This window comes from Bombus terrestris, chromosome 3, assembly GCF_910591885.1.
Source record: "Bombus terrestris chromosome 3, iyBomTerr1.2, whole genome shotgun sequence".
Lineage (NCBI taxonomy): Eukaryota > Metazoa > Arthropoda > Insecta > Hymenoptera > Apidae > Bombus > Bombus terrestris.
Genome location: NC_063271.1, coordinates 5,113,553 through 5,138,104, shown reverse-complemented (window position 1 = coordinate 5,138,104; position 24,552 = coordinate 5,113,553). Strand labels below are relative to the sequence as shown.

Here is a 24,552-nt window from a genome sequence, read left to right as displayed (position 1 = left end):
GATTTGTAGTTTGGAAAGCTTACTTGTGACGTTGCATTTCTTTTGTTATCGAGCATATCACTTTTTAGTAATTAGCAAATTGTAACTTGTACAATTTACTAATGATATTACGTAACTCGATTGTACAGGAGTGCTCAGGATTATCTACATTGGTTTGCGAAAATATTTGGTCACTTACCACGGAAGAGTGAAAATTTTTCATACAACACGTTTAATATATTCACAAAGATTTGTTCTGGCTTCGAAGATGAGCCTAATTGTGTTCGGTGTCAACGATAAAATCGTTGTCACATAGTTTGAGAATACGATTCGCAAACTCGAGACTTCTTCGCGATCCTGTAATTCCAACTAGCGTTATCAAGAGCAAATAATTCCTCGTATACACATAGAGTTTGTAGCGTTAATTCTTTGTTTGAAATGTGTTACTTACGTATTTCACAGACCTCGAGTTACAAAGACACGAGTTCCGAGCTTTGTTCTTCGCAGAATTTAATAAGAAGGAGAAGCAATTGTTTGTTGTTATTATCGAGACATTTAAAGTTACTCGTACTATTTTATTCGCTGTAGTTTATATTAATCTCGAAGCTTTAAAAGGAATTATATTTGTTGCAATCTTGATAATGTATATCAATATGGTGAATATAGCAAAGATAAAAGGAAAGATTAATTACTTATTATTGTTATTGAAAGATTTAAGGATGTCACATTGTACGTACTATTTTGTTTGTAGTTTATATTACTTCAAAAATCTAGGAAATAACCTTTACAAGTATCTGATAACTTTACTGATACCGGATACCAATATCGCGAATATACTAAGAGAAAAATGCAATTATTGTTATTGACAGGCTCGAAAATATTACATATTCTATTGTCCTATTTGTAATTTTTATCACTTTAAAGATTTAATATTAAACTTCGTCAAATGTCTGATAACTTACAGGATTACCCATACGATTGTCGAATATTCTAATACGATCTAATACGATCAAAAACGATTTAATTCCCTACTCTACTGAGTGAAACGAAATAAGCAGAATAAAATATCAGTCTTTAAAATAAAACATATTCGACATTAATTATAGATGACTTACGAATCTGTAATGTTACCTTATATCGAAACCTACAACCAATTTTTCTCACAAAACTGGACGATCCCGAGAAACCTCCGGACTACAAGATCCACTATCTCGACCCTTATCTACCTTTACTATCTACCGATTATAAAACAGTTTTCAGGAAGAGAATTCGCTTAGATCAAATCGTACATCTGAAGCATACTCACCCAAGTGAAATGTAGGTTCCGAACTCTACGGTGAAGAGTCGTGTCGCTGAAAATTGATTACCATATTTCATCGTGACGGTAGTTGGAATGCCACACGGCTTGTTTATAGGGTATGAGACCCAGTGCACACTCGTTTCGTAGACAGGGCCGCCTGGTAACGACTACCTGTTACCCAATTAATCGCTACCCACGTTCTAAGAGGTCCAGTTCCACTCGACCGTAGCCTTTGATGGAAACCAAACAATTCAGGAACCTATTCGTTTATGTTGCAAAAGGTCGGACGCAATTATTCGATTCACTGCTTGCTGGATACAAAATATTCCTGGCGTTGTTAAAAGCTTCGTGTTTATCGACCTGGTTTCCTTTGTTAAATTGAAATAATTCGATAGGTGTGCTTTTTTGAATGGAATAGCGGACGTTAGAGAATGGAAAGGACAGTATATAAGATTTGTTGGTTTTGTGTGTTGCAGAATTTCCAGGATCTGGAAGCTGAGAAGGCAATAATGGGCTCCATTGTGTATTGCATACATCATAAGGATGGCTGCAAGTGGTCCGACGAACTTCGAAAGTTGAAGGTAACGTTATATTTTTCTTTTCGTTTTGTTAGTATCGATGTGCGTACCACAATTTTTACGTTTTATATGGTAAAGACGGTATTGTATGTTGTTCAGATAATTGAAGAGTTTCGTGAACAAAGGACTTGTAGGTTTCCTATTTTCTAGTAAAATAGCTAAATTACTATGAAGCTTTTATTCGCGTTGGGAGTATAAAAAGGACAAAATTCTTTAAGTTGTTTAGTTCTAGTTTTCTGGTATTAATTACGTCTGAATTGGTAATTATTTAAGAAAGAAAAAAAACTGTATACTAATCGAAAGAATTTGAACGTGATTAGTATTTAAAAACTAGAACTAAAATCTTCACAGCTAAGGTATTACACAACTAAAAATTTTGCCCTATGGGTTCTTTTCTCAGAAAGTTCCACGACTGATACGTGAAAGTGTCAAGACTATCTACAGGTCTTGAAATTGTTCTTTATAAAATTACTCGAAATTTTGGATGTGTAAAAATACGTTCTCGAGATCGTTTCATTATGCATTTCTGATCTTGAGCGACCTTGCGTTGATAGGTCGTTGAACTGGTCCCGGCACGGTTAACTCCCACACAACTTGCGGATAACTTGTGCTGGTTTTCCGCTCAATTATAAGAACAATTATCGGCTCTTCTTACCGTCATTAACATATCAATTCTTACATGATCTCTTGTCAAGTTACGAGTTAAAAATAGTCTATATATGCTATAAATGGCTTCGTAATTCTTTCTATTGTAATCGGTAATGGGGAAAATCCATTATCGGAAAATGTTATAAGGAGCTACAAGATTGACCTCGAAATAAATTTGATATGATTTTTTAATAATTTTACATACACAAATTATGTTACATTCTTTTTGCATCGGAGTACAAAGGATTAGTAATTAGAAATTAGAATCAGTAAAATTCGACATTTTTAAGAATCATCGGAAAAACTTTCGAAAAAAAGTACTCTAAAAATTCGAATTTATTGTAGTATTAAGAAATATCGAATAAATAAAAAATTAGAACCAAGTACATTTCAAACTAAAGAATTCCCCATATAATTCTCACAGAAGAAATTTTAACCTACATATATTAACATAATGCTTTTACACACTACCGTAGACGTTATTACTATTTCCTTAATCTCCGGTATGCGGTTCGTTCACCCGAGTTTCCCCGATTGTCGCAATACGAACATAAATCCGAAGAGAACGATCCGATCGGAGTAGAAGGAATGCGCCGTTCGAGTCTCACCGATGTAAAAATCGCATTATATCCTGTTTAGGCTCACCTGAATACCTGCAAGCACGACGCGGTCCCCTGCAGCAATAAGTGTGGCGCGATGATCCCGCGTGTGCTGATGGAGGACCATTTAAAGTACACTTGCGCCCAGCGGCGAGCACGCTGCGACTTCTGTGCCAAAGAATTCACCGGTCACACGCTCGAGGTAACCGCCACTGCATTAATTAGAAGAATCGCGATCGAGTGCCAGCCGTTAACTGTACTATAGTGGGAACGGATGCAAGCGAAAGCACCATGAGTTCAAACGAAATTTCTCGAATTCTTTTTCCTTTTGTTTAATATTCATTTAGTCATGGATGAATGATTACAGTGGCTCACGAAAGTATTTGAACTTTTATAGAAACTTCTTATGAACGTATTATACGTGTTATACGAGACATTCTAACGAAGTCTTATTAGCATCGTAATGAAGCGCAATTATCATAATTGTATTAACAACGTTTGAAGCCAATTTAAAAACGTACACAGTAGCTACGAGATATTTAATTCAGGTATATATAATTCACAGAAAAATATTTATATTATTCATTGTATTAACAAGTTACTATATTCAGTGAAAACATCTTTAAGACTTTCATATACACTTTCAAATTGTTACTCCGTATTCGTTATAATTTAACTAGTATTATTTCAAAATTTTCTATTACGTGTCTATATGTTTATAATTTAATCAACTATTTAAGGATATCGCTAACGATTCTATTCTTTGTCTACAGAAACACACAGGGACGTGTGGCTACGAACCACTCTACTGCGAGAACAAGTGTGGCATGAAGGTGCAGCGAAGGCATCTCAGTCAACACAAGTTGGGCGAGTGCGCGAAAAGACTGGTGGCCTGTCGTTACTGCAACAAAGAGTTCGTTTTTGACACACTCGGTGCTCATCACGCCAAGTGTGGCCGCTATCCAGTCGCCTGTCCACACCGTTGTGAAACTGCCGTCTTACCAAGAGAAGATCTCGAAGTTCATTTGAAAGATCACTGCACTACACACCTCTTATCTTGTACTTTCAAGGATGCTGGCTGTCGTTTTAAGGTACGTCAATTTATTGCTTTAAATTACATTTACTTTCTGTCTTTTTTTCATTTCATAAGACTAATGTCAAATATTATTTTTTGTCACAGGGAAATCGATTTTCGTTGGACAAACATTTGGAGGAATCAGCAAAGATGCATTTAAGCTTGATGTGCAGTGTAGTAACAAAACAACAGCATCAGATAACCAGCCTGAAATCCGCCATTAGCAAACTATCGTTAAATTACACGGGCACACTAATATGGAAAATTACGGATTACAGCGCTAAAATGTCCGAGGCGAAAGCCAAGGAAGGAATGGAACTCGTCAGCCCTCCTTTTTACACTAGTCAATATGGTTACAAGCTACAGGTTGGCAATACTTAATATTGATTCTATATTATTTTTCTTTAATTTAAGTTTTAAGAACTCTACTACAGGTAGAAATACGAGTACATATACTTACTTACAATGTAAAAATATTGAATATTCCAGGCGTCAGTTTTCTTAAACGGAAATGGAACCGGCGAAGGAAGTCATATTTCAATATACATAAAGATACTTCCCGGAGAGTATGATGCTCTGTTGCGATGGCCATTTTCCCACAGCGTGTCCTTCACCATATTCGACCAGACGGTGGTCGCGGAAAAGGCGTGCAATATCGTAGAAAGCTTTATACCGGATCCAACATGGAAGAATTTCCAGAGGCCCAGTCGTGAGCCCGATTCTCTCGGTTTTGGCTTCCCAAGATTTCTCTCTCACGAAATGGTGAAGAAACGGCATTTTGTCAAAGATAATACTATGTTCATCCGAGTAAAGGTCGATCCTAGCAAAATAGTTGCTGTCTGAAAAGATAACATCGACCCGTATTTTTATTAAATACGTTGTATCATACTAACTCAATTACTATCGTTCCACGTAACACATTTAATATTGTTACGCCGCACACACATGGTTTATACGTATTTTTTACTTTTACACGTATCGTCAGTCCAGTAAACGATTAATGATACTTGATATTTATTAATTGTGTACTTGGTGTGATAGGTCGAAGTACTTCACATATGAAGCGCATGGTACTTATGTCGTTACACTGAAAGTAAACTAATGTAAAATTGATTAAAACAAAATAGAAAGCAAAAGCGACTTACAAAACAAAACGACTGCTGTGCGAAACATTTGGAGGATCTAAATTCGGAGAATTATTTGAATTTTTATTACGAACAGAGTTCTGGTTTTGGCACATTGATATTTACGTTGACTATTCTTTATACATAATTTTGAAGATTTTAGGATATATTAATAACACGAACAGTTGATCCTCTGGTTATATGAAGCAATATATCTCTCAATTAAACGGGAGCTGATTGAACATGTGTACATATATCGAACACCGAAATTTTGTAAGCTCTCACTTGTAGCATCAGACCCATCCTATGACTGCAGTTCCCAATTATTCCTATCTTTTATTTTGTAACATACGTTTCCACATTTTTTACACTGGATGATTCGATTTACAAACTTAACACGAGGTTGGAGGTTACAATTTTGACTGAAATTTGAGTAGATCAAATTTTTCAGCACATTAGATTAAACCGGTCAACGTTAAGTTTGTTAAAACGATATCTACCTTAACAATTCAAATCAAAGATTATTAAAGGACTGTGTATTATAAGCTTAAGAGATGTAAATATTGTGAAAAAAAGAAACAGCGCCGAACGAGATGCGAGTTAATTAGTCGAAGCGACCGATCTACCGATGTAAATATAAGTTTACTTTATATTAGTGATAATGAGAAATTGTGATTGAGATGCTAGTGACTGTATGTAATGATTTAAGAATAAGAAATAATAAAACTATTATATCGTATTCGTATATTACATACTGTGAACATCATTTTATTCCTTATTTTCTTTATTTCGTTACACGAAATCAACAGAAATGCATTATAAATACTTCATATCAATACTCAATATATACATGTATATTTACAATCTAGAAATTACGATAGATTATACATGAAAAAGAAAAACATCGTCTAGTGATCAGTCTATTGCGATGTCCCAGTATAATGAGATTGTGTCAGTTTTCCATCCTAAAAAATATAAAGTTTGCTTCAGAAAGTATAAAAAAGATTTTCTTGTAATAGAATTACTATCGTATTAGGTACAGATATGGTTTGAATCCTTAGCATTTGATCCAGAGCATGTGGCAATAATGGACGAACACTGTTGATTTCCATGGCAGTTAAATGATCCAGCTTAGCATGTAAACCTTCGCTTTTAAGGAATGCATCTATCGATGTACGGAGCTTTGACATTCTTATGTCCCATATATCCTAAAAATTAATTAATACATTAGCATTAAAGTATACTTACATTTATATTTATTACCTTCACTGCTGTCTTTATTCTGTCCGCATCTGGTATATCATCACTACCAACATTCAGTAAAAGCTGTGCTTCTTCCATGTAATGATTACTGGGCATTTTTATAAACAATCTAAAATAACAATTTATTTATACGAAAAAATATTTTATCATAAGGAATGAAAGAAGCACATTTACTTACTTGGATAACTTTTCTTCCTCCTTCGTCTCATTTAAGCCATCAACGTCCATCCAGTCTTGATTAACGATTCGACACTTTTGTTGCTGTTTCAGGTTTACAGCCAACCAAATTGGAACTTTTACAGGTAGACCGGCTCGAAAAGGGCCCACAGATCCCGAAATTAAATGAATCATGTCAAAACTAAAATTCGGCACAATGGTGACTAATTCTTTTTCACCGATAAATTCTACTTCACTTGGATCCATTGTTCAGCGTTTAATATTTTATTATAAACAATGTTTATTAAGTAAATTTTAACATCTTCCAAACAGACCCAACGTTGCATCTGATACGACAGTAGGACTAAGTTTTGGCGGGAAACTTGCGTACGCAGTACCCTTCCATGTTTGAAACGCTACCTGTTGCTCACTACGTTAACTTCGGATGTATGTAAAGCGCATGCACGATATTAATTCGATATATCGAAGTTCGGAATTAGTTTCAACTAAGTTCTGTTTGTTTGGTCAATTTAGCGATCCATTTGTAAAAATAATGTCTTATTTAAAAAAAAAGGATATGTACGTTACAAAAGATATTAAACCAAGGCAAAGACTTTTGTGCTGGAACTATTTAATTGTCAGGTAGTATTAGGTTACTAGACAATACTATATTTTAGTGGATATAGATGATTATTTTTGTGACATTTATTTAGACCGTCGTGTGATACACAGAATATGGAATGGACATTAGCATGTAGTCTGTTTTAAACTAACTTTTTAATATTTGAAAATTCAAATATCGGTTCCCTTATTAGTTTATATGATATTCACATTTCTATGTTTAACATACATTTCACATCATTTTCATGCAAATTACATATTCATTATATGTAATCTGTATGAGACTGTCGTTTCCCAATGTAGATATGTTGTGCAGATATGTTATATATTTATTCGTGTTTAATTGCCATTAACAATGAATTTATTATTTGAAGAATGTATTTAAATAATACTATTATAAATAATATTATTCATAGTCGGTAGAAATGATTATTAATTTTTCAGTTTCTATATATTCATTATAATTTATTCTAAAGAAATGTCTTTCTTTTTTGGACATACACTGAAATTTTTTTTAATTACCATTGATCACCATTAAAACGGAAAATGTAATCTGGAAATACGCTCAGTCAAATATTCAGTGCTTTAACAAAACTTAATGCAATACAATTTCTTCACACTTTATATCGAGTATTAAATAATATCAGGATTCAGATTATTATACATCGAATTGTAATACACTAAACGCCAAAAATACATCACGTTTTGTAAACTTATCATTAACACCTTATTTTACAATTTCAATGATTTATTTATGGTAAAAGATAATTACCATACATCTTCTTATCGTTAATTTATTATTAATAGTGAAATTGATATCCACCAATTTCTAATTGAATCGAGATTCAATTTTGATTAATTTATTCACGATCGGAAATGCCGAAGAAGTTCATCAACCTTTGTCTTTATTTTCCATCAATTCCTCATCCAGTTTTTCGTGAACAGATTCCACGTGATTTACATCTACTTCAATGACGAAGATAGACGCCGGTGGCGTCTCCTCGACGTGATCCACTTCCGCCGGAAGAAGCGGCATTAAAGGTTTGTAAGTCTGTAATTCCAGTGAGGTAACACGGGGCGATCTCGAGTTGATTCTGTCATTTCCAAAATTGTCACTTTCGTTTCGTTGCAGATCATTGCTGTTTTGACTCGCGTTGTCATTTTCCTGTCTATCACTCGAAGAATTCGATGTGTTTCCTGCATCGTTTTCTCGAATCGTAACGTTTCGAGGGCTCGAGAATGATCCTCTAGATTTAACGTCAGTTACCTGTAATTAAAATTCGATCGATAAAATAAGATATATTTCCAATAATTTTCAGGATAAAATGACAATTTTATCTCTAGAAAAATTAATCGACTGTAGCTGTAAAGATCTGATAGCAGGGATTACCTAACAGTAGATTTTTAAAAATTAATAGATGTTTATGCATTTTTGGGAAATTTAATGCTGCAAACATCTATATAACATCCAGAAATATATATAAAATATTCAAAGTAGGACACTTATCATAGCGTGTACGAAGAAATTTCTATTCATGTACGTCCTATTTTTCTAGTTACGTTCATAAGAGACTAATACAGGTAGGTCTCGATTAATGCGAGTGGTAAATCCCAAAAATTGATTACTTTATTCGAATTCGCACTATTCGAATATTTGAAATATAGGAATTGGTTCTAATTTAAGGAAAGTATACAATAAAATTTGTTAAATATACATTTTCATATAATATAATGTATTTCATTAAACTATGGCACAAACGTGATTATTATTTCTCAAAGTATTTTAAGTTGGTCGCACTTTCATCTGTTTTTTTTATATCTTCGTGTATGTGGCGATAAGCCAACAGTACTTTCTTCGAGTCTCTGTTAACTTGCATACTTCAACCCATGTTTGGATCGGCATCCGTAATTTTTTGTTTCGCGTCGCGTCATGACTATAAAACAGAAGAAGTTCAGAGACGATTTACGCATCGTCTCGACGAAACAGAAGTTTAAAGATAAAGTTAAAACAAAAGACTAATTGTTTCCATAGTTGTACCGGATGAGAAAAGAAAAAACCTCGCATTAACCGAATTTTTATTCGCATTAAATACAACCTCACATCATTTTATAATTCGCAGCAAATCGAATATCGCACTATTTAAGCTCACGTTAATCGAGATCTACCTTTAATTAAAAATCAATCACACCGTACCTGACGCAGTAAATCCGACCTGATTACCCTCGTAGACGGCGGACCACCTGTTTGCCTCAGGAATTGTCTATGAGAACCAACCAAAGAACCACGATCGTGAATCACGCTAACTACGCTAGATTTCACGTCACTGTGCGGAAATAGAAGTCTCCACATGAAATTCTTAAGCGCCGCACGGAAGTCCTTCAGGTGGTAAGCGTAGAGCAATGGATTGCCAGCTGAGTTCAAGTGCGACAGGATTATGCAAAAATTCATCAGGACATCGTGCACCCTACACCTTGGACAGAACGCCATCACACAGTTGATGGTGTAAAGAGGGAACCAACAAATAATGAAAAAGATCACGATTCGCGATAGATTTTGCGTCGCCTTCACTTCACGCTTCCTGGCGGCCCCAAGTAATCGCAGCATGGTTCCAGTTGTCTGGTTTCCGGTACGGCGACCCGGATTCATTGTTACAATTTGTTGCAGCTGCAAGAACATTGTTCGGTGTAATAATAAATAATATAATTAGAGAAATATTCAATATATCATTTTCACGAGAATTCATCAGATGTAACGTGGCAACTGTTCTTTAAAATAGTAGAGGAAGAACGAATAATGCACCTCCAAAGTAATTTATATATAAAATTCTCAGAAGATTATATAAATGAAAGCCACAATCGTTTATTCTCAGCACCATAATTACTTTGTCACCAAGAAGATCGCTTTATTTAAGAACTGCAACCGACGAAAAACCAGATGAAGGTATTTAAGAAAAATGACGGTGCACAAATTTGATAAATTAAAGAAGATAAATTTCGAGGGTCAGCAAACAGGACCTTGTCTTCGCTAATTCATTGTCCTGTTTGCACACCGTATATCCGCATACTCACACTAGTACGCATATTCTGCCTGTATATTTACGGTAAAAGTGTCTGACCTGCTTTACGACCACTCGGTATATATGGGTGTAGAAGGCTGCAATTAATAGCGCGGGAAAGATGATCGTGGCGAAGTACAGGAACACTAAGTAATCGTAATCCATCACCTCGGTGAAGATGCATTTCTCATTGGATTTCTTGCCCGCGTTCCAACCTAAAAGCGGCAGGAAGCCGACCAATGTGCCAGCGATCCAACACACACAGATTATACCTAAAAGAACGGAACCATCATTTAATCTTTATATTTTTGTTTCAACTGTTCCAGATGAATTATTATTAGGTAATATGGAATAATAAGATGTAAAAACATAAAGAAGAGATCACTGAAAACGTTTAAAATTCTCATCCTTACAGTTTTTACCGAAGACCGATTGTATGGAACGGTGATATATATAGCAAGGAGAGTGTTTTGGACAAGAAATGGAAAGATTTATAGAGATCCCGCTATAGAAGAAGAGAATGAAAAGTCGGTCAAAGGAGTCGATGATAGACGTGCATGTAAACGTTATCGATTGGAAAGTACGGCAATAAACGCACCTTTTCCCCTCGTTGGAGAAATGGTATCAGTCAGCGGGCTCGTAATTAAAATCACTCATACCATAAACAGACGAAATGCTTAAATTAATCATGGCTAGGTAGCCTGGCAGTGAAATGAGAAACGTCTAACCGTGCCATTAATTTTTTCACGGGTCTCTCCGATCCTTCAATGCAATTTCGCGCGTTTTACGTGAATTATATTTAAAAAACGAAATTTTCTAACGCTTTCTTATCAAAATCTGATTTTAACGAATTTCTATGTTATTTCATGTTTCTCCATGGAATTTTTTTAGAGCCTCACAGTTTTCCTTTTTCATTTCTCTTTCTACGCATATGCACTGTTTCTCGGGGGCAGAGAAATGCGATTTCCATCAATTTCGTCGCAAGGAGGAAGGAAAATCCTTTGGGAAATCGGGCGAGTGGATATGTGATATGTATTTCATACTCTATGCTATATATTAACATCATTGAAATGCACCGAATGCAGATGGAATTTTTTCAATTACTCTACTAATTACATAATTATCGTGGGGATTATGTATTACGAAATCAATACATTATCATATTACCTACTTTTATGAATGAGGAAAAGTAACATACGCAAAGAGATATTCTAAAAAAACTATTATAAAAGAAAATACGTTTCACTTTAGAGAAAAAATCGTTTCTTATTTACTATAAGCTACTAACTAAAGTTACATAAGAGTTTTTATATAACGTAATTACAAAGATGAGAATTTTTATAAAGAACAAGTATATTGATACTTAAATATCCCAAGTATACTAAGAAATTCATTAATCGATCGCAAGTAAGAAATTTAATATTTAATGCGTCAATTAACTTCAAGTTAAATTTCTTAGGAATATGCAAACTTCTATTATATACGTTATTAAAATATGCGCAGGGAATACCACCTGTTGCCGCCTAAAGTGCATTCTGTTACATCTCATCGATTCAGTTCCACGGAGGATTATGATGTAATTTCTTTGGGAAAATCAGCGTAAGTGATACAAATAAACATACATTAATGTAAGATAAAAGAACTTTCACATATATTCACCGTAATGTTACAGTGAAATTATGACCAAATCCTGGTAACAATGGTCTAAGAATATATCTGCACAATATTGTCTAATCAGCATTGTCGCTATTTGATGTCCTACATTCTCGTAGAACAGAACGTGATAAACATATGCTACCATGTGTAGTTGTATGTTATACAGCAATAGAAATATAGTTGTCATTTTATAAAATTTCATATATTTATATATACGTATTTGATTTCAAGCAAAGTTCGATGACTTAAAAATAGCTTGGAGCTTTTTGTATTTCAAATTATTATAAAATGTATTGTCTAAAAAACAAAGAAGTCTATCTTCGATGTCCTTAAGACTATATGTCGTTTATTATTCAAAACATTGCAAGAACATCGAAGTACTTTTTACATGCGAACTTACTAGTCGTTTCGGTATAAGCTGTATATTTTGCATAAACTGAAACATTCGATATTTTATGTCTATTTTGCATAAACTGAAACACTCGATATAGATGGAAAACAAGGTTCGAGATATGTGAAGAGTTGAATAACAGTTTCACTCGAACAAACAATTTCGCAAAATATAATTACGTGGTTTGTGCCTCGGTGTTGTTTTATCGTAGCTCGATTAAATGGTTATGCGTTTCATCCAGAACGCTTCTAAGAAGAGGTGATTTTAATTAGATCATCGGATTGTACAACAGTAACGACGTAGCTAACAATTACTCGATTTACCCTTGCGTTTCTTCGAACTTTTCCCGAGCTCACTCAATTATCGACTCGTACTACTTGCACATCGATGATTACGTTCACGGTAAATTTTCCCTTGTTTATCTTCACAAATTATCTTCGTTCGATATATCAAACACTTATATCGTATTTATAAAAACAGACAAAACAGAATCTAATATTTTTAAAAAAACGTATTAAAGCGTTATAAAACATTTCTGATGATTGATAGATTTTTTTTTAATTTCTGCGATTAATGTGGATGTCCTGAGAAATGCTTTAAATTATTATGCGTATTCCTGATGAAATCCATCCGCTAACTTAAATTACAGAAATTGTAAAGTAGAGGAACTTCTTAACTTAAAAACTCATTTACTAACATTTAATAAAACTACTTAAGAGATAATTGCTAGTTCAAAAATTTAGAGACTCAAAATTGTTAAATAAACGAATCCTTATGAGTTTAAAAATGAAACCAGCTTTAGATCATTTATTATAATATTAGTTCAAGTTCATCGTCCTTATTAATCCTTACCTATGGCAGTTTTAGTGCGTACGGTGCGTGAGTATCCCATGGGATGAAGTATCGCCCAGTAACGATCTATGGACACCGCTACCAGACAGAAGATACTGATCGTGCAGAGGACGATAAGCACTGAAACGGTGAACAGGCAGGCGTGTAAATTCGTCGGTAAACCGATGCTGGCTAAAATGGCGAAAGGTATAGCGAACAAGCCGACCAAGAGATCGGCCGTGGCTAGAGAGATGATGTAATAATTAGTTCGTCGACGAAGTTTCCTCTCCTTGCTGAAGACTGTGATCACCAAACCGTTACCAAGCACCGCACACACTGCCACCAGGATCTCGCAAACTGTATACGGTAGATTGAGTTCCGAATGGGTGGACGCATTCACCGCTGTTACAGTCGAATTAGTAGCCAACTCGCTGGCATTTGATGGAAATTCCATCACGATGAACGTTGATACTCTGAACGCAATCGTCATTTACCCTCTATCGATCTGATCCTGATGATTAACTTACTGGTACATTTATCAACGTAGTTTATCGAAAGAAATGTAGATTATCGAGGAAAATGGAGATTGCAGAGATAATTTTTTGGTATTTTTACATAATTGATGTTTGTTAATGTACATCAAGTTGATGACTCATTAATATTCGCTTGTTCTTTATCGTAGGTTTATGTAACGAATGTGGTAGTAAATGGAAATCGCGTGACTAGCGGTTCTCTTAGTGTTTTTAATGAATCCTCTTAATTTCTTTATACAGAATATCCATGATGCTCGATATGTCACGCGAGCACGTTCCTTGAATACATCTTACTTTCTTAATGTGGAGGGGACGTAAATAGCAAATGGCACGTCAACGGAATGAGAACGAAATCATCTTCTGCTTCCTTTCTGTTTCGAGAATCTTTCGAGTCACTGTTAAGGATTGTTCGATGACCATGTCACGCTTGATGGTAGACAATCGATCTTATTTTAAGAGAAGGACATTGACACGTACGGACAGACCGGAAAAGGGAAGCATGGTCGTTTATTTGTATGGACGTGCCACGACGATTAACGATATTTGTACCACTTTTCACGCAACGAGCTTTGTCTCTATCGTGTCGTTTAGTAGTACCTACTAATTTACTTGAAATGCACGATTCTCTGATATATATCTCTAATAAAACGCGTACGATTTACGATTCTTATCGAGGGTAAAGAATAAATCAAAAATTATACAAGGTACCAAGCCTTCTATGGCTATTTTATTACATTTTATTATATTTCCAAGTAGCCAAAAATATCAGCCTGAAAGTCATAGATCAAAAATCCTCGATCCTATTCCTCGATCTTCTTTCCAAATGGCCACAAGTAGATTGTATATAACGGAAAGCTCGATATAGTATATTTAATAAGACTTAAATTCTCGTTACACTTGTCCAGAAGTAATCGAGCTTTTCAACTATGTTTCCAAGTAATTTAAGATATCTCTGAAGACTCACGTTTTATCAAGGAACAATGAATCGTCCATTGAGAAACAGGATAGCCGGAAATCTCGAGATTGCGAGCGATCGAGTTCATTAAGTGGACATTTCGAGTCGAACCACGTTTTGATCGCGTACTTGCGAAATTTATTGCAAGATACGACCTTCCGGCGCATGTTCATCAGAAGGTAATTCAACTTACACCGGTACGCGTGCCTTTGATTATGTCTGCAACTGTATTTGAGTCAAACATGAGTTCTTATTATAAGTCTAAAAATCGAATCTTCAATCTTCAATATTGAACAGTTTGGACTTAGAGATGTTCTTTTTCAATTATTCCCATCCTCGTCCGCAGAAGTTGACGAATCTTCTTTTCGCTTCGACTGAAATCACGCGGAAAGAATGGATGCGATGGATAGTAATTTAACCGATTAGATTCTTGTTAACTTTCTCCTTCGATAGACAATCGAGCACAGGTATTGTTCCTATTAAATGATACTTTATCTTTTATTTTCCCTTATAAATTTAATCCCTCTTAGAATATTCCTAAAAGTATCCATTTTTTGTATTTATTTACCAAACTTAATTTGCAATGAGGAGATTGCGAGCGTATCGGCCTTTTCATCTTCAGTGTTCACAACAGTGTTTTTCGACATACATTAAAATGCATAAGTTTTCGAACATACAAAGGGTTCTTCATTAGAAGCACTTCTACGTTTCCTAACATCTGACTCAATGTAATATCGCAGAATATCCTTTATTGCCTGACTCACAGTGGCGTAATTAAACTACTGGTCCTCTTCAAGAACAAAAACAGATTAAACTTTTCATTTCATGGCAATGTGACGGTGCTATCTTCGAGGAAGTGAAACTTAATGAAAGAAGAATCAACGCCGACCGTTTCAATCGCGTTGACATCGTGACGCAATTTCAACGCTTTTTTCGTTTCGGTACGACTGACGGAAAAATTATCAAGTGCGCCGTGACTTGGCTAAAAGTTATTGAACCTTCGATCGACAAATGTCCTTGATATTCATTTTAAAATACTGAAACATTCAGCATATATTTGTAATTGGATTTTTAGGCTGTATCAATATTTTCGTGTCGGCACTTTAATTTTTGACCAGTCGTTTGTCTCTATTGTTATGATTAGAGCAATATCTGACAAAGCCGTTGAAGGAGTGAAATACGACTTAGGGTGTCGAGAACAAAGTTAAAAGCAGTAAAAGTCGTCATAAATTGTATTTTAATATCATCATGTACGCCGATACTCTATTCTCAGCTTTTACGCCTATTCTTATTTATAGAGGCTTAGCATATCACTTGCCGATCATCATTGTAATATTTTATCTAAGATGTTACGGCCATACTATTTTCTAACTCAAAACACGACATTTTTATCTTATTTTTATGAAAGAATATCGATTTACTTAATTCAAATTTCAATTTTCAATTCCGATTAATTTTAATTTTGATTAATCTTAATTCCGATTAATTTTAATTTCTGTAAATCGTATATTCGGGGAAAAACCGATTCGAACTCGTTCAGTAACCAATCAGAGTGACGCCGATATTTACCCAACCAATCAACGTCAATCAATGTCACTGCGCGCTTTTTTTCAAACAAACACTAATTGATTAGCGATCGATGTGAATTGTCGCGGTTTCTCGAAACTTCCGGGTTAAATCGAAGATTTGGCGTGAATGAAACGCACCCAGGGAACACGTCCGACTTCTCAACCCCGTGGCGCGTAACTGAGTTCCTCTTCGTGACACACAGGGACACTGCGACGGTGGAGGTGGAATAGACGCGGTCGTAGATTATGGTGGTAGTGGTAGACTGGAGAAGAAAATCGGCGATTATATATCTATGTTTCTGTATTTTATGTAGATATAATCTATTAGGCATAACTCTTGAAAACGGAGGTAATTTAAATTTGAAATCACACAAATCTACGCATCGTAATTGATATTAAATATTTTTTGCCTTGTTCATCAAACTTTGAATCTTTTTATCATGGTCGACTATCTTGATTTAAAATATTGATAAGCAGAATTCATTTGTATATATTTCGCATGTTCTTTTTTACTTCCGATGGATTTCACCTCCTCCGATATTTTCTTCGATCTTTTGCAAAAAATTGACCGAAGCAGCGATTCACGATTTGAGACTATGAATGCAGTTAATCTACATATCTTCCGGTAGCATTCCTGCAAGCGTATCTTTACGAGATTTGTAATTGGATAAGCGTACCACGAGTGAAGATTCAATGGGATATCTGGAATATACGCGTAGGTAAGAGAGGAGGGAATGTAAGTACGAGACGCGGCATGTTCATATACGTGAAATTGTCAAAGACGGAATAGAACTCTCCTTGTGCGAGTTAGTACAAATTAGTTTAGCTTCCTCTCGGCGAAATTAAAAGTCCCGTTCAGTCTCTGGAACTTTTTGTAATATTTTATGAACTGTACGTCGCGGGATACTTTACGGCCTATTTCTTTCTTTTACTAACTTTACTAACTCGTCGAGTTCTCGATTGTAATTTGTTATATTGAACGTTTCAATTTGAATAGACCTGTGTATATTTTCTTAGGAAGTACGTACACGTATGCTCAATGGAAATTACAAGACAACATTGGAGGGCAATGTTTTCTTAATAGAACTCGATGGAAGGAACGTGCAATAGCGTTGAAACACTAACACCATTATGATGATTATCGAATTAAGAGCGTAAAAGAAAAGTTGTTTCGCTTAATTAGACCTTCTAAATCTAATTTCACGTGCTTGCACGACGCGCCCTTCGCTAATATCGGCCAAGGTGTTTCTTGTCTTGAGAAATTCGACAAGACAAACGGTCGCATAATTAACCACGCGCGTGCGTTCCATGCTGAATATTGGTCACGAAAATAGAGAACCCCATTTCTTCTTCAACATCGTTATTTATATCAATGTAAATGTCGGCAGATCTTCTATCTTATTTAAATCCAGTAAAATTCGACGAACTGCCGTATGGTAATACTGAAAATTTAATTCAATTGGATAATTGATGGAAATCGTAGGAATAGACTATTTACTGTGTGTACTATTAATCGAATCAGATCCTCTTGCAAACAAGCGGGTATTTGTTATTCCGTTCGACATTAGACAGGATCGGATTACTGCCAAGGCTAACCAGACAAATGGGTCTGCGCATTTTTCGTTCTCCCTTTCCAGAAGGTGGTTATATCCGATGTCTGTATGTGTGTCTATGTATAGAAGTTCGTTTGAAGTGAGAAATCGAGTTCTGAGTAAGTTTCTGGGGATACAATTTTATTGAAAAGTGTATCTTACGTGGTGGATTGATTTTCTTCTATATCTAATAGCCGTCTTTCCTAGGATATATATTTTTTAATTTTCCTGTAAATTACTGTTCTAACGATTAACGTGTTAATGGTTAAACCGACGATGCGAGAAAATTATAGGGCGTGATAGAATTAGCGATGAATCTTAATTGCTGGGGTGGCCTTAAACATGTCTTCGACTTTTGCCTGTTATTACAATGTTCTAATAACTGGCAATTACGTAATTAGCCCGACACGCAGTGAGAACCACCGGCTTCTATGAATTTCTTAACTATATACATATATTATAAAAACGATGAATTTTTAAAAGGAAACGTACAGCTCAATCGACGGAACGCGTTTCCTTCCCGATGGTGTAAGAAGATATAAGCTGTGAATGGAGGTCATGGACATCTCAAGGTTATTCATATTATTCCTCCTATGTTGCAATCGATATTTTAATTTTACAATTTACGTAATGTTTTCGACATTAATATAATTATATCTGTAATGAATAACATGGGTAAATTAATTTTCATTAGGCTTTTTATAGATTTAGTAATGTATCCAGTAATATTAACTTAATGACATTGAATTTTAATTTCAATTTCGTAAACTAATCATAAGTTATTTGCTGCCTTCGCATATTTCAATCCGATTAGACAAATGATTTATCGAATTATTTCTCGCGTTAATTTTCAAAGTAATCTTCGAATGGAACGAAGACAGCTTCATTGGTGTGAAACTTGTGCTTCAGCTTGAAAGCATTTCTGTGTCGAATGTTGATTAATAGATTCTCGATACTTTGTCATGGAATATAATTGTCTTCTGTATAAAAAAGAAGTAATTGCGACACACTGATTGTCTCGAATCCACGTGGATTGGTTGAATGATCGATAATTGTAATCAACGCTCGATTAAACTGATATCAATTTAACATTTATTACGTAATTAACCAGTTATACTGCTTTTCTCGAGTCCAGATCAATGTTGACGTAATCGAGCTTTAAATTAAACATTTTATTAGGATAACGAGTAATTTAAAGGAAAGAGTCATTTGAATGATCCCTGATTTTGGGGATTTTAACGAATCAATCCTCTTCAATAGAATAACTCAAACTGACTGATGTCAACTGCTGAAAGGCATCTTAAAACGGAGAGGTCTTAATGAATAGTAAACGAGTCCATTCTCAGTAATTCGAATGTGCTTTATTGTATGTAACAGGCGCACAACAGATCGTTTGACATCGCATGAAAGGATCCTTGATTGTGATGCAAAGTTGAATGAATCGTGGCTAGACAACGCTAGGTATGCGAATTTGCATTTATCTGAATCGAAAACGGGTCATGCTGCACGGGGCATGTAAACACACCCGTGCAATTAAACTATCTAACGACTTAATGCGACTAATGTGATTGAAAGTGGATGAGAAACTATGGAAGCCAGTGGCGCAAACATGAACATAAATTTCCTGATTAGGTAACAAAATGTGAAAAACTTAAGAAAATAGAAATATTTCATTTTATCTTTTTTGACAAAAATATGTTCAGACTTTTTAATTTTATAGCTTTAATAAGTAACATTTTTTCTAATAAATTTTTGTTTCTTTTTGAAGTAAGAAATTGGTATTACGGGTGGGAAGAATTATAGAAATTGACTTTTTAATAAAATTATAAGTGATCAATGAATAATAAACGGACTGAAAGCATTTTGGTTGAGAAATTGCAATGGAATCATAATTAATTGATCAACAAGCTTCAATTGACTTCGTTGTGTAGTACCCTTTATTATGGCTGCTCTATATAGGTGTGTAGTAGTTAACTTGGTGTGATAATTCAGGTGGTCTCCACCTAGGGGAACGCAAAACATATTGTTAAAGCCTTGTGACGACTAGCGGGATCCAATTAAAAGGACAGTTATTTTATACGGTATATGTCTGGTGTAGAGTTCTCTTAATATTTTGTATAAAATGTGTTTAAGAAAAAAGTTATCTTAAATTTCTTAAAATTATATTTTTAAAGGGTGATTGAGAAAAAAGGTCAATATGGAATGAAAGAAAATTATTAATTTTATCTTTCGATTTTCTTCTATATGTTCCTTTCATCTGGAACGTTCCTGCCCCTGTCCAATATCAATTTTCCGACTCACAATATCAACGTTAACGAACCCCTTCGTCCTTACGCGAAGCAATGTATGTTCCACTCGATCGACAAAAATGATCAGTTATCTGTATGTCATATTGATTAAATAATAACCACTCTATCAGTACTCACAGTTAGATTTGAAAAGCTAATTTACAACGCTGATATTATGAATTTTATTTTACTAACTTATGGCAACTTCTGCTGAATTTTAATTCTGTGTTTTTAAAATATTAATTTTGTTTTTAACCACACATATAATGTTATCATTTAAAAAGGAAGTATAAAAAACGACAATTTTTCACGCCTTTAAAAAATCATGTATGTCATATTCTTTAAATTACTTTTAAATTATCAAAATTTCAAACATTATATATCCTTACATAAATAGATATTTGGAATTGCATGGAATATTGTACAGTGCTACGAGTTAATTTGTATACAATAGAATAATTTTATGATTGATTAGTTCATAGAAAATGCCGTAGTATTAGCCCTGAATGTGTTTCTGTTTGATCGTGTCCATGGTTCCAACGTTGCACGTATTATTATGTACACGAACCATAGAGCAAAGGCGAACCCAAGGACCGTGAAGACTCCATAGCTGCAAATAAATCAATGTTATACTACTGCAATCACCTTGGCTACCAAAATAATCATAACTTAGATTAAGGATGTCTCGTACTTTGTAAACCAGGCAATAAATGTTCCGAGACTTATGATTACGAGTAGACTATAATTAGCCAACGGACGTAAACTAAGTCGAGGCGGAATGCGTTCCTCGTACCCGCTGGACAACCCAGTTTGTGTTCGTTTTGGTAGCTTCACGACTTTCGTTGGTGATTGTAATATCTGTCGGCAAATGCTGCCGAAGAAGCCACGTCGATGGTACATCTTAGTTATCTTATGTCGGTACTGTACAAAATACACGATTATATAATTACAAAAATGAAGCTAATGTAACTTAATAATTCGATTCTAAAATGTTATTAAATGTATATTTACCTTCACATTTATGTATGTACAGAGCTTATATAAATTTCTAACAAGTAACGCGCATTCGTTACTTCGAACTGGTTGCAATTCCGGATCTCCCATGTATTCGATATATTGACATGTCTGTCTATCTTTCTGATTAGGTACAAAAACACCTGGTTTGCTTGTATCTAAACTCGAATCCATCTAAAAAATTAATGAGTTAGGATTTTTCTACTATAATAAGATTTTTTAGATAATTAGTTTTATACCTGTGATTGGTGACAAAAAGATGTCGATAGAATACTTTCATGGTATTCTTGGTCAGCTTCAATAGCTACCTGGGGAATGTCTTCTACTTTAATCTGTAAAAATTATGTTTAAACCAAATCATACGATATTTAAAATTAGAGAATCTACCGTCTTTTATTACCTCGAAAATATCAATTAACTGTTGCTGTGCATTCGCTAGATAAACAGGGACACGACGCCTTTCTTCTATACCAATATCATCCGAAGAATAATCTTCGCCATTAAAAAATTCCCATAGTGCTAACAGAAATGGTCTGTTTTTTCTCTTTTTTTCCAATGCTTCGATTAAACTAGTTGCTGTTAAATGTGCTTGTTTAATTGTGCCTAACAGACATACGACCTAAGATAGAAATTAAAAAATAATTAAATACTTTAGGCATGTATTTTACGTTTTACGTACCTGTGAAATGGTAGCCGTAGAAAACATTAGAACGTATTGGTATGTCGGTCCTTCAAGCTCTAAAATTTGCTGTCGTACAGTTGAAGTCCATTGATTTGTAGATACTCGACTTCTGCTTAATCCAACATCATCCATGTGACTTTCTATTTCGCATATTATTTTTGCTAAATACGGTTGCGAAAAAACCTGAGTAGTATAAGTTTGATAAATACGTGTTGGCGGACAATTCACATATCTACAAAAAACTTAGCATACTTTTGTAACTCTGAATAACATTAACGCATTCTTTGGAGCTACAAGATCTGTTCTCATAAATCGTGGAAGTAATTGTTGAAATATGGCTGTGTAGGCTAGTAGATTATGTGCTATGAAAGGCATCCATCTATATGCGTCATGTATCTTTCCCCTCTCTTCCTCTTCTGCTTTACTGTAAAAAAGTAAAATAATTTGTAATAATAATTTCTCAACAGATCTTTTACTATAAATACATACCCTTCCTTCGTATACGTTATACCAGGGAAATATCTCCATGGTTGAATAAAACTTAACCAAGCTTCAAGAATCAATCTAAAGGAACTATCTAATGGCCAATGATATATGGCTTTCCGAAGGAATGTGTAGATTTTGCCTTGAACAGAAGGCAAAATAATTCTGAAATGGTAAAAATATAGATTATAGTATTAGTATGATATTTAATTGTTGTTTAATTCTTTTTTGAATATGTATATACCGTTTAAGTTCATCCATCGCACTTCTGTCACCTATCGCGCTATTTGCAAATTCATGCAAAGTTTTTATAAATGCTCGCACTAAACGTATATGCTCTCCGGAATGGATGCTGTGCTGTAATTAAAGTTACATGCAAATGTATATATATATTTTACGAAAAAATTTCAAATGGAAACTTACTCGACGTGGAACGGACGCAGAATATGACGTGCTTAATCGTGGATTTAATTGATCATCTTCTATGTATTCCACCCAAAAGTCGAGAAATACTTGAACTACAGTTTCACTTCTCCAAACTTGCGGTAAACATTGTTGCTGTGGAACGCTTGTTGTAGAATTCGGAGATGCTGGTGATAATATCGACGTTCTCAAAAGTCGCGGTGTTTGCATTCTGTAATAATTTCTGATTTTTAACTTATTGTCTAGTTCTAAAGAAGTGCCATTTTATTTATATATCCCTTATTAAAGTATTTTTTGTTTTGCTCCGAGAATACCTTTTAGATTCGGGTGATTGTACTAATTTCCGTTGAGGCGTTTTCCTAATGTATGGACTAATTATTGGGAGAACTGGAGAATTGTCTTTAGGCAGAAAATGGTATAAATAACAGTGTGCCAACTGAACATAAACAGTTTCCCAATTGATCCAGATATTCTCCTGTTGCTGCACCTGCAGCCAGGGATTTGTCAAATGATATGCAAAGTGGAAGATATAATATTCAAAGGGATATGTATAACTGTTAAGAATTTATCTTACACAAATTTTTAAAAATATTTCATGAAATTATTAAACAGAGACATAAAAAGGATACTCATATTTAAAGCAGATACGCCACGCGTACCCTGATCATCTCTGATTTTGTCTAGATAAAATGGGGGTATTACTCCTTCCTCTAACATCGAACGTATCTTTACCTGAAATAAAAAAACATATATGAAACTTAATTTTTATTTATTTTATAATTATCAATAATGTATAGATCTATTTTTACGTACAGGTAAAAATGAAACTGGGAAGTTGTATTTCAAGTAACAATCTGGCAATAACTTATAACATAAAGAAAAAACTGGTCCTTGTGGATTAAGAAAGTTACAAAGTGTTTCATGCTCCTGTGGATTTTTCTTAAAAGTGATGCTATGTAATCCCCAACCAATGTTGTCAGTTATTCCAAACAAGGAGTCTACTAATATGGAAAATACATGTTGCAATTCTGTTGTGCTTGACTCATCTATCAGCGTTGCTATTTCCTTGCATCTTTGTACCAATGGCATATTTATGTATCTTTGTAATTTGATCTATATATTAATTAATGGATTAAATTAGATATTAATGCAGTCATCGAATTAACTTATGTAGATCTGATTTATAAATACCAATAGAATTTTTAGAGCAATGTATTATATAAATTTTATCAGTTCTATTACTATTACTTTATTCAAAATACATTATATACATATTACATATATTTGTATAATACAGTTACGCAAAGATAAAATATATACAATATTTCTTATATCAATTTATTTACAGAAAATGATACATTTTTAATCAATACAAAGCAAATTGTATTATTTTATTGAATAAATGTTTTATTGAGTTATTTCAAACAAACCAGTTAAGAATTTTCAAGTTAAGTTGAGGTTAGGTTATGTTAAGACAATAAAATTTACAAGTTAAACATTTATAAACTATAATACACGTATGCAATACCGTAGCAACGTCTGAGGATGCAGCCATGTTCGTATTTGTTCGAGTTTACGTGAATTGCTAGAAATAACATTTATAAAAGTATAACTGACTGCGAGTATTTAATTCGCGCTTTATACACAAATTAAATTGTAATATTTATCACGATAAGAAATTATCTCCCTAGCATTTTCCCCTAAAAAAAGAAATTTTCTCCCTAGCAGAATCTCCCA

The 24,552-nt window shown here is 34.3% G+C and overlaps 4 protein-coding genes across 13 annotated transcripts in view; 1 reads left to right on the top strand and 3 right to left on the bottom strand.

Annotated features, from left to right (window-relative positions):
- LOC100650432 (TNF receptor-associated factor 4) overlaps positions 1-6,053 on the top strand; it is a 33,822-nt gene extending 27,769 nt beyond the window's left edge. For 7 of the 8 annotated variants that reach the window (XM_048404682.1, XM_012320583.3, XM_003394143.4 and 4 more), the window contains 5 exons: positions 1,756-1,860; positions 3,145-3,306; positions 3,878-4,195; positions 4,285-4,545; positions 4,669-6,053. In XM_048404682.1, the coding sequence (XP_048260639.1) occupies positions 1,756-1,860; positions 3,145-3,306; positions 3,878-4,195; positions 4,285-4,545; positions 4,669-5,022 (1,200 nt within the window). In that variant the 3' untranslated portion in view covers positions 5,023-6,053. Of the gene's footprint in view, positions 1-1,655; positions 1,675-1,755; positions 1,861-3,144; positions 3,307-3,877; positions 4,196-4,284; positions 4,546-4,668 lie in introns of those variants that run through there. The other variant, XM_012320582.3, reaches the window with a different exon arrangement.
- On the bottom strand, positions 6,038-7,137 carry LOC100650633 (probable DNA replication complex GINS protein PSF2). Its single transcript, XM_003394144.4, has 4 exons — positions 6,745-7,137; positions 6,567-6,675; positions 6,344-6,511; positions 6,038-6,268 (listed from the first exon to the last, which is right to left on the bottom strand). Exons 1-4 carry the CDS (start codon positions 6,987-6,989, stop codon positions 6,224-6,226), a joined length of 567 nt encoding a protein of 188 aa, XP_003394192.1. The 5' UTR covers positions 6,990-7,137; the 3' UTR covers positions 6,038-6,223.
- Positions 7,138-7,845: 708 nt separating this feature from the next.
- LOC100650756 (adenosine receptor A2b) lies at positions 7,846-16,527 on the bottom strand. 2 transcript variants are annotated; one of them, XM_012320585.3, is made up of 5 exons: positions 16,335-16,527; positions 13,299-15,139; positions 10,460-10,671; positions 9,538-10,008; positions 7,846-8,610 (listed from the first exon to the last, which is right to left on the bottom strand). In XM_012320585.3, the coding sequence occupies exons 2-5, from the start codon at positions 13,765-13,767 to the stop codon at positions 8,236-8,238; spliced, it is 1,527 nt and encodes a 508-aa protein (XP_012175975.2). In that variant the 5' UTR covers positions 13,768-15,139; positions 16,335-16,527; the 3' UTR covers positions 7,846-8,235. The 2 variants fall into 2 exon arrangements, with proteins under 2 accessions (XP_012175975.2, XP_003394193.2); XM_003394145.4 differs by having other exon boundaries at positions 13,299-16,527.
- Positions 16,528-20,516: 3,989 nt separating this feature from the next.
- Positions 20,517-24,505, bottom strand: LOC100650875 (sphingomyelin phosphodiesterase 4). Of its 2 annotated transcripts, none has more exons than XM_020868615.2 (14): positions 24,344-24,505; positions 23,629-23,928; positions 23,445-23,547; positions 23,130-23,361; positions 22,816-23,038; positions 22,637-22,749; positions 22,399-22,557; positions 22,162-22,333; positions 21,907-22,092; positions 21,628-21,846; positions 21,467-21,559; positions 21,225-21,401; positions 20,905-21,134; positions 20,517-20,823 (listed from the first exon to the last, which is right to left on the bottom strand). In XM_020868615.2, the coding sequence occupies exons 1-14, from the start codon at positions 24,368-24,370 to the stop codon at positions 20,685-20,687; spliced, it is 2,373 nt and encodes a 790-aa protein (XP_020724274.1). In that variant the 5' UTR covers positions 24,371-24,505; the 3' UTR covers positions 20,517-20,684. The 2 variants fall into 2 exon arrangements, with proteins under 2 accessions (XP_020724274.1, XP_012175976.1); XM_012320586.3 differs by having other exon boundaries at positions 22,816-23,026.
- Positions 24,506-24,552: the final 47 nt, after the last annotated feature.

Bases quoted from the DNA above. Each gene is read 5' to 3' on its own strand.
- LOC100650633 (XM_003394144.4), bottom strand. From the start codon at position 6,989: ATGGATCCAAGTGAAGTAGAATTTATCGGTGAAAAAGAATTAGTCACC. The intron at 6,676-6,744 runs GTAAGTAAATGT...TTGTTATTTTAG, and splicing joins GAGGAAGAAAAGTTATCCAA to ATTGTTTATAAAAATGCCCA. The intron at 6,269-6,343 runs GTACCTAATACG...TATATTTTTTAG, and splicing joins TAAGGATTCAAACCATATCT to GATGGAAAACTGACACAATC.
- LOC100650756 (XM_003394145.4), bottom strand. From the start codon at position 13,767: ATGACGATTGCGTTCAGAGTATCAACGTTCATCGTGATGGAATTTCCA. The intron at 10,672-13,298 runs GTAAGGATTAAT...CCGTTCTTTTAG, and splicing joins ACGCACTAAAACTGCCATAG to GTATAATCTGTGTGTGTTGG. The intron at 10,009-10,459 runs GTCAGACACTTT...ATGTTCTTGCAG, and splicing joins ACCGAGTGGTCGTAAAGCAG to CTGCAACAAATTGTAACAAT.
- LOC100650875 (XM_020868615.2), bottom strand. From the start codon at position 24,370: ATGGCTGCATCCTCAGACGTTGCTACG. The intron at 21,847-21,906 runs GTACGTAAAACG...TTTCTATCTTAG, and splicing joins CTACGGCTACCATTTCACAG to GTCGTATGTCTGTTAGGCAC. The intron at 20,824-20,904 runs GTACGAGACATC...ATTTATTTGCAG, and splicing joins TTTATTGCCTGGTTTACAAA to CTATGGAGTCTTCACGGTCC.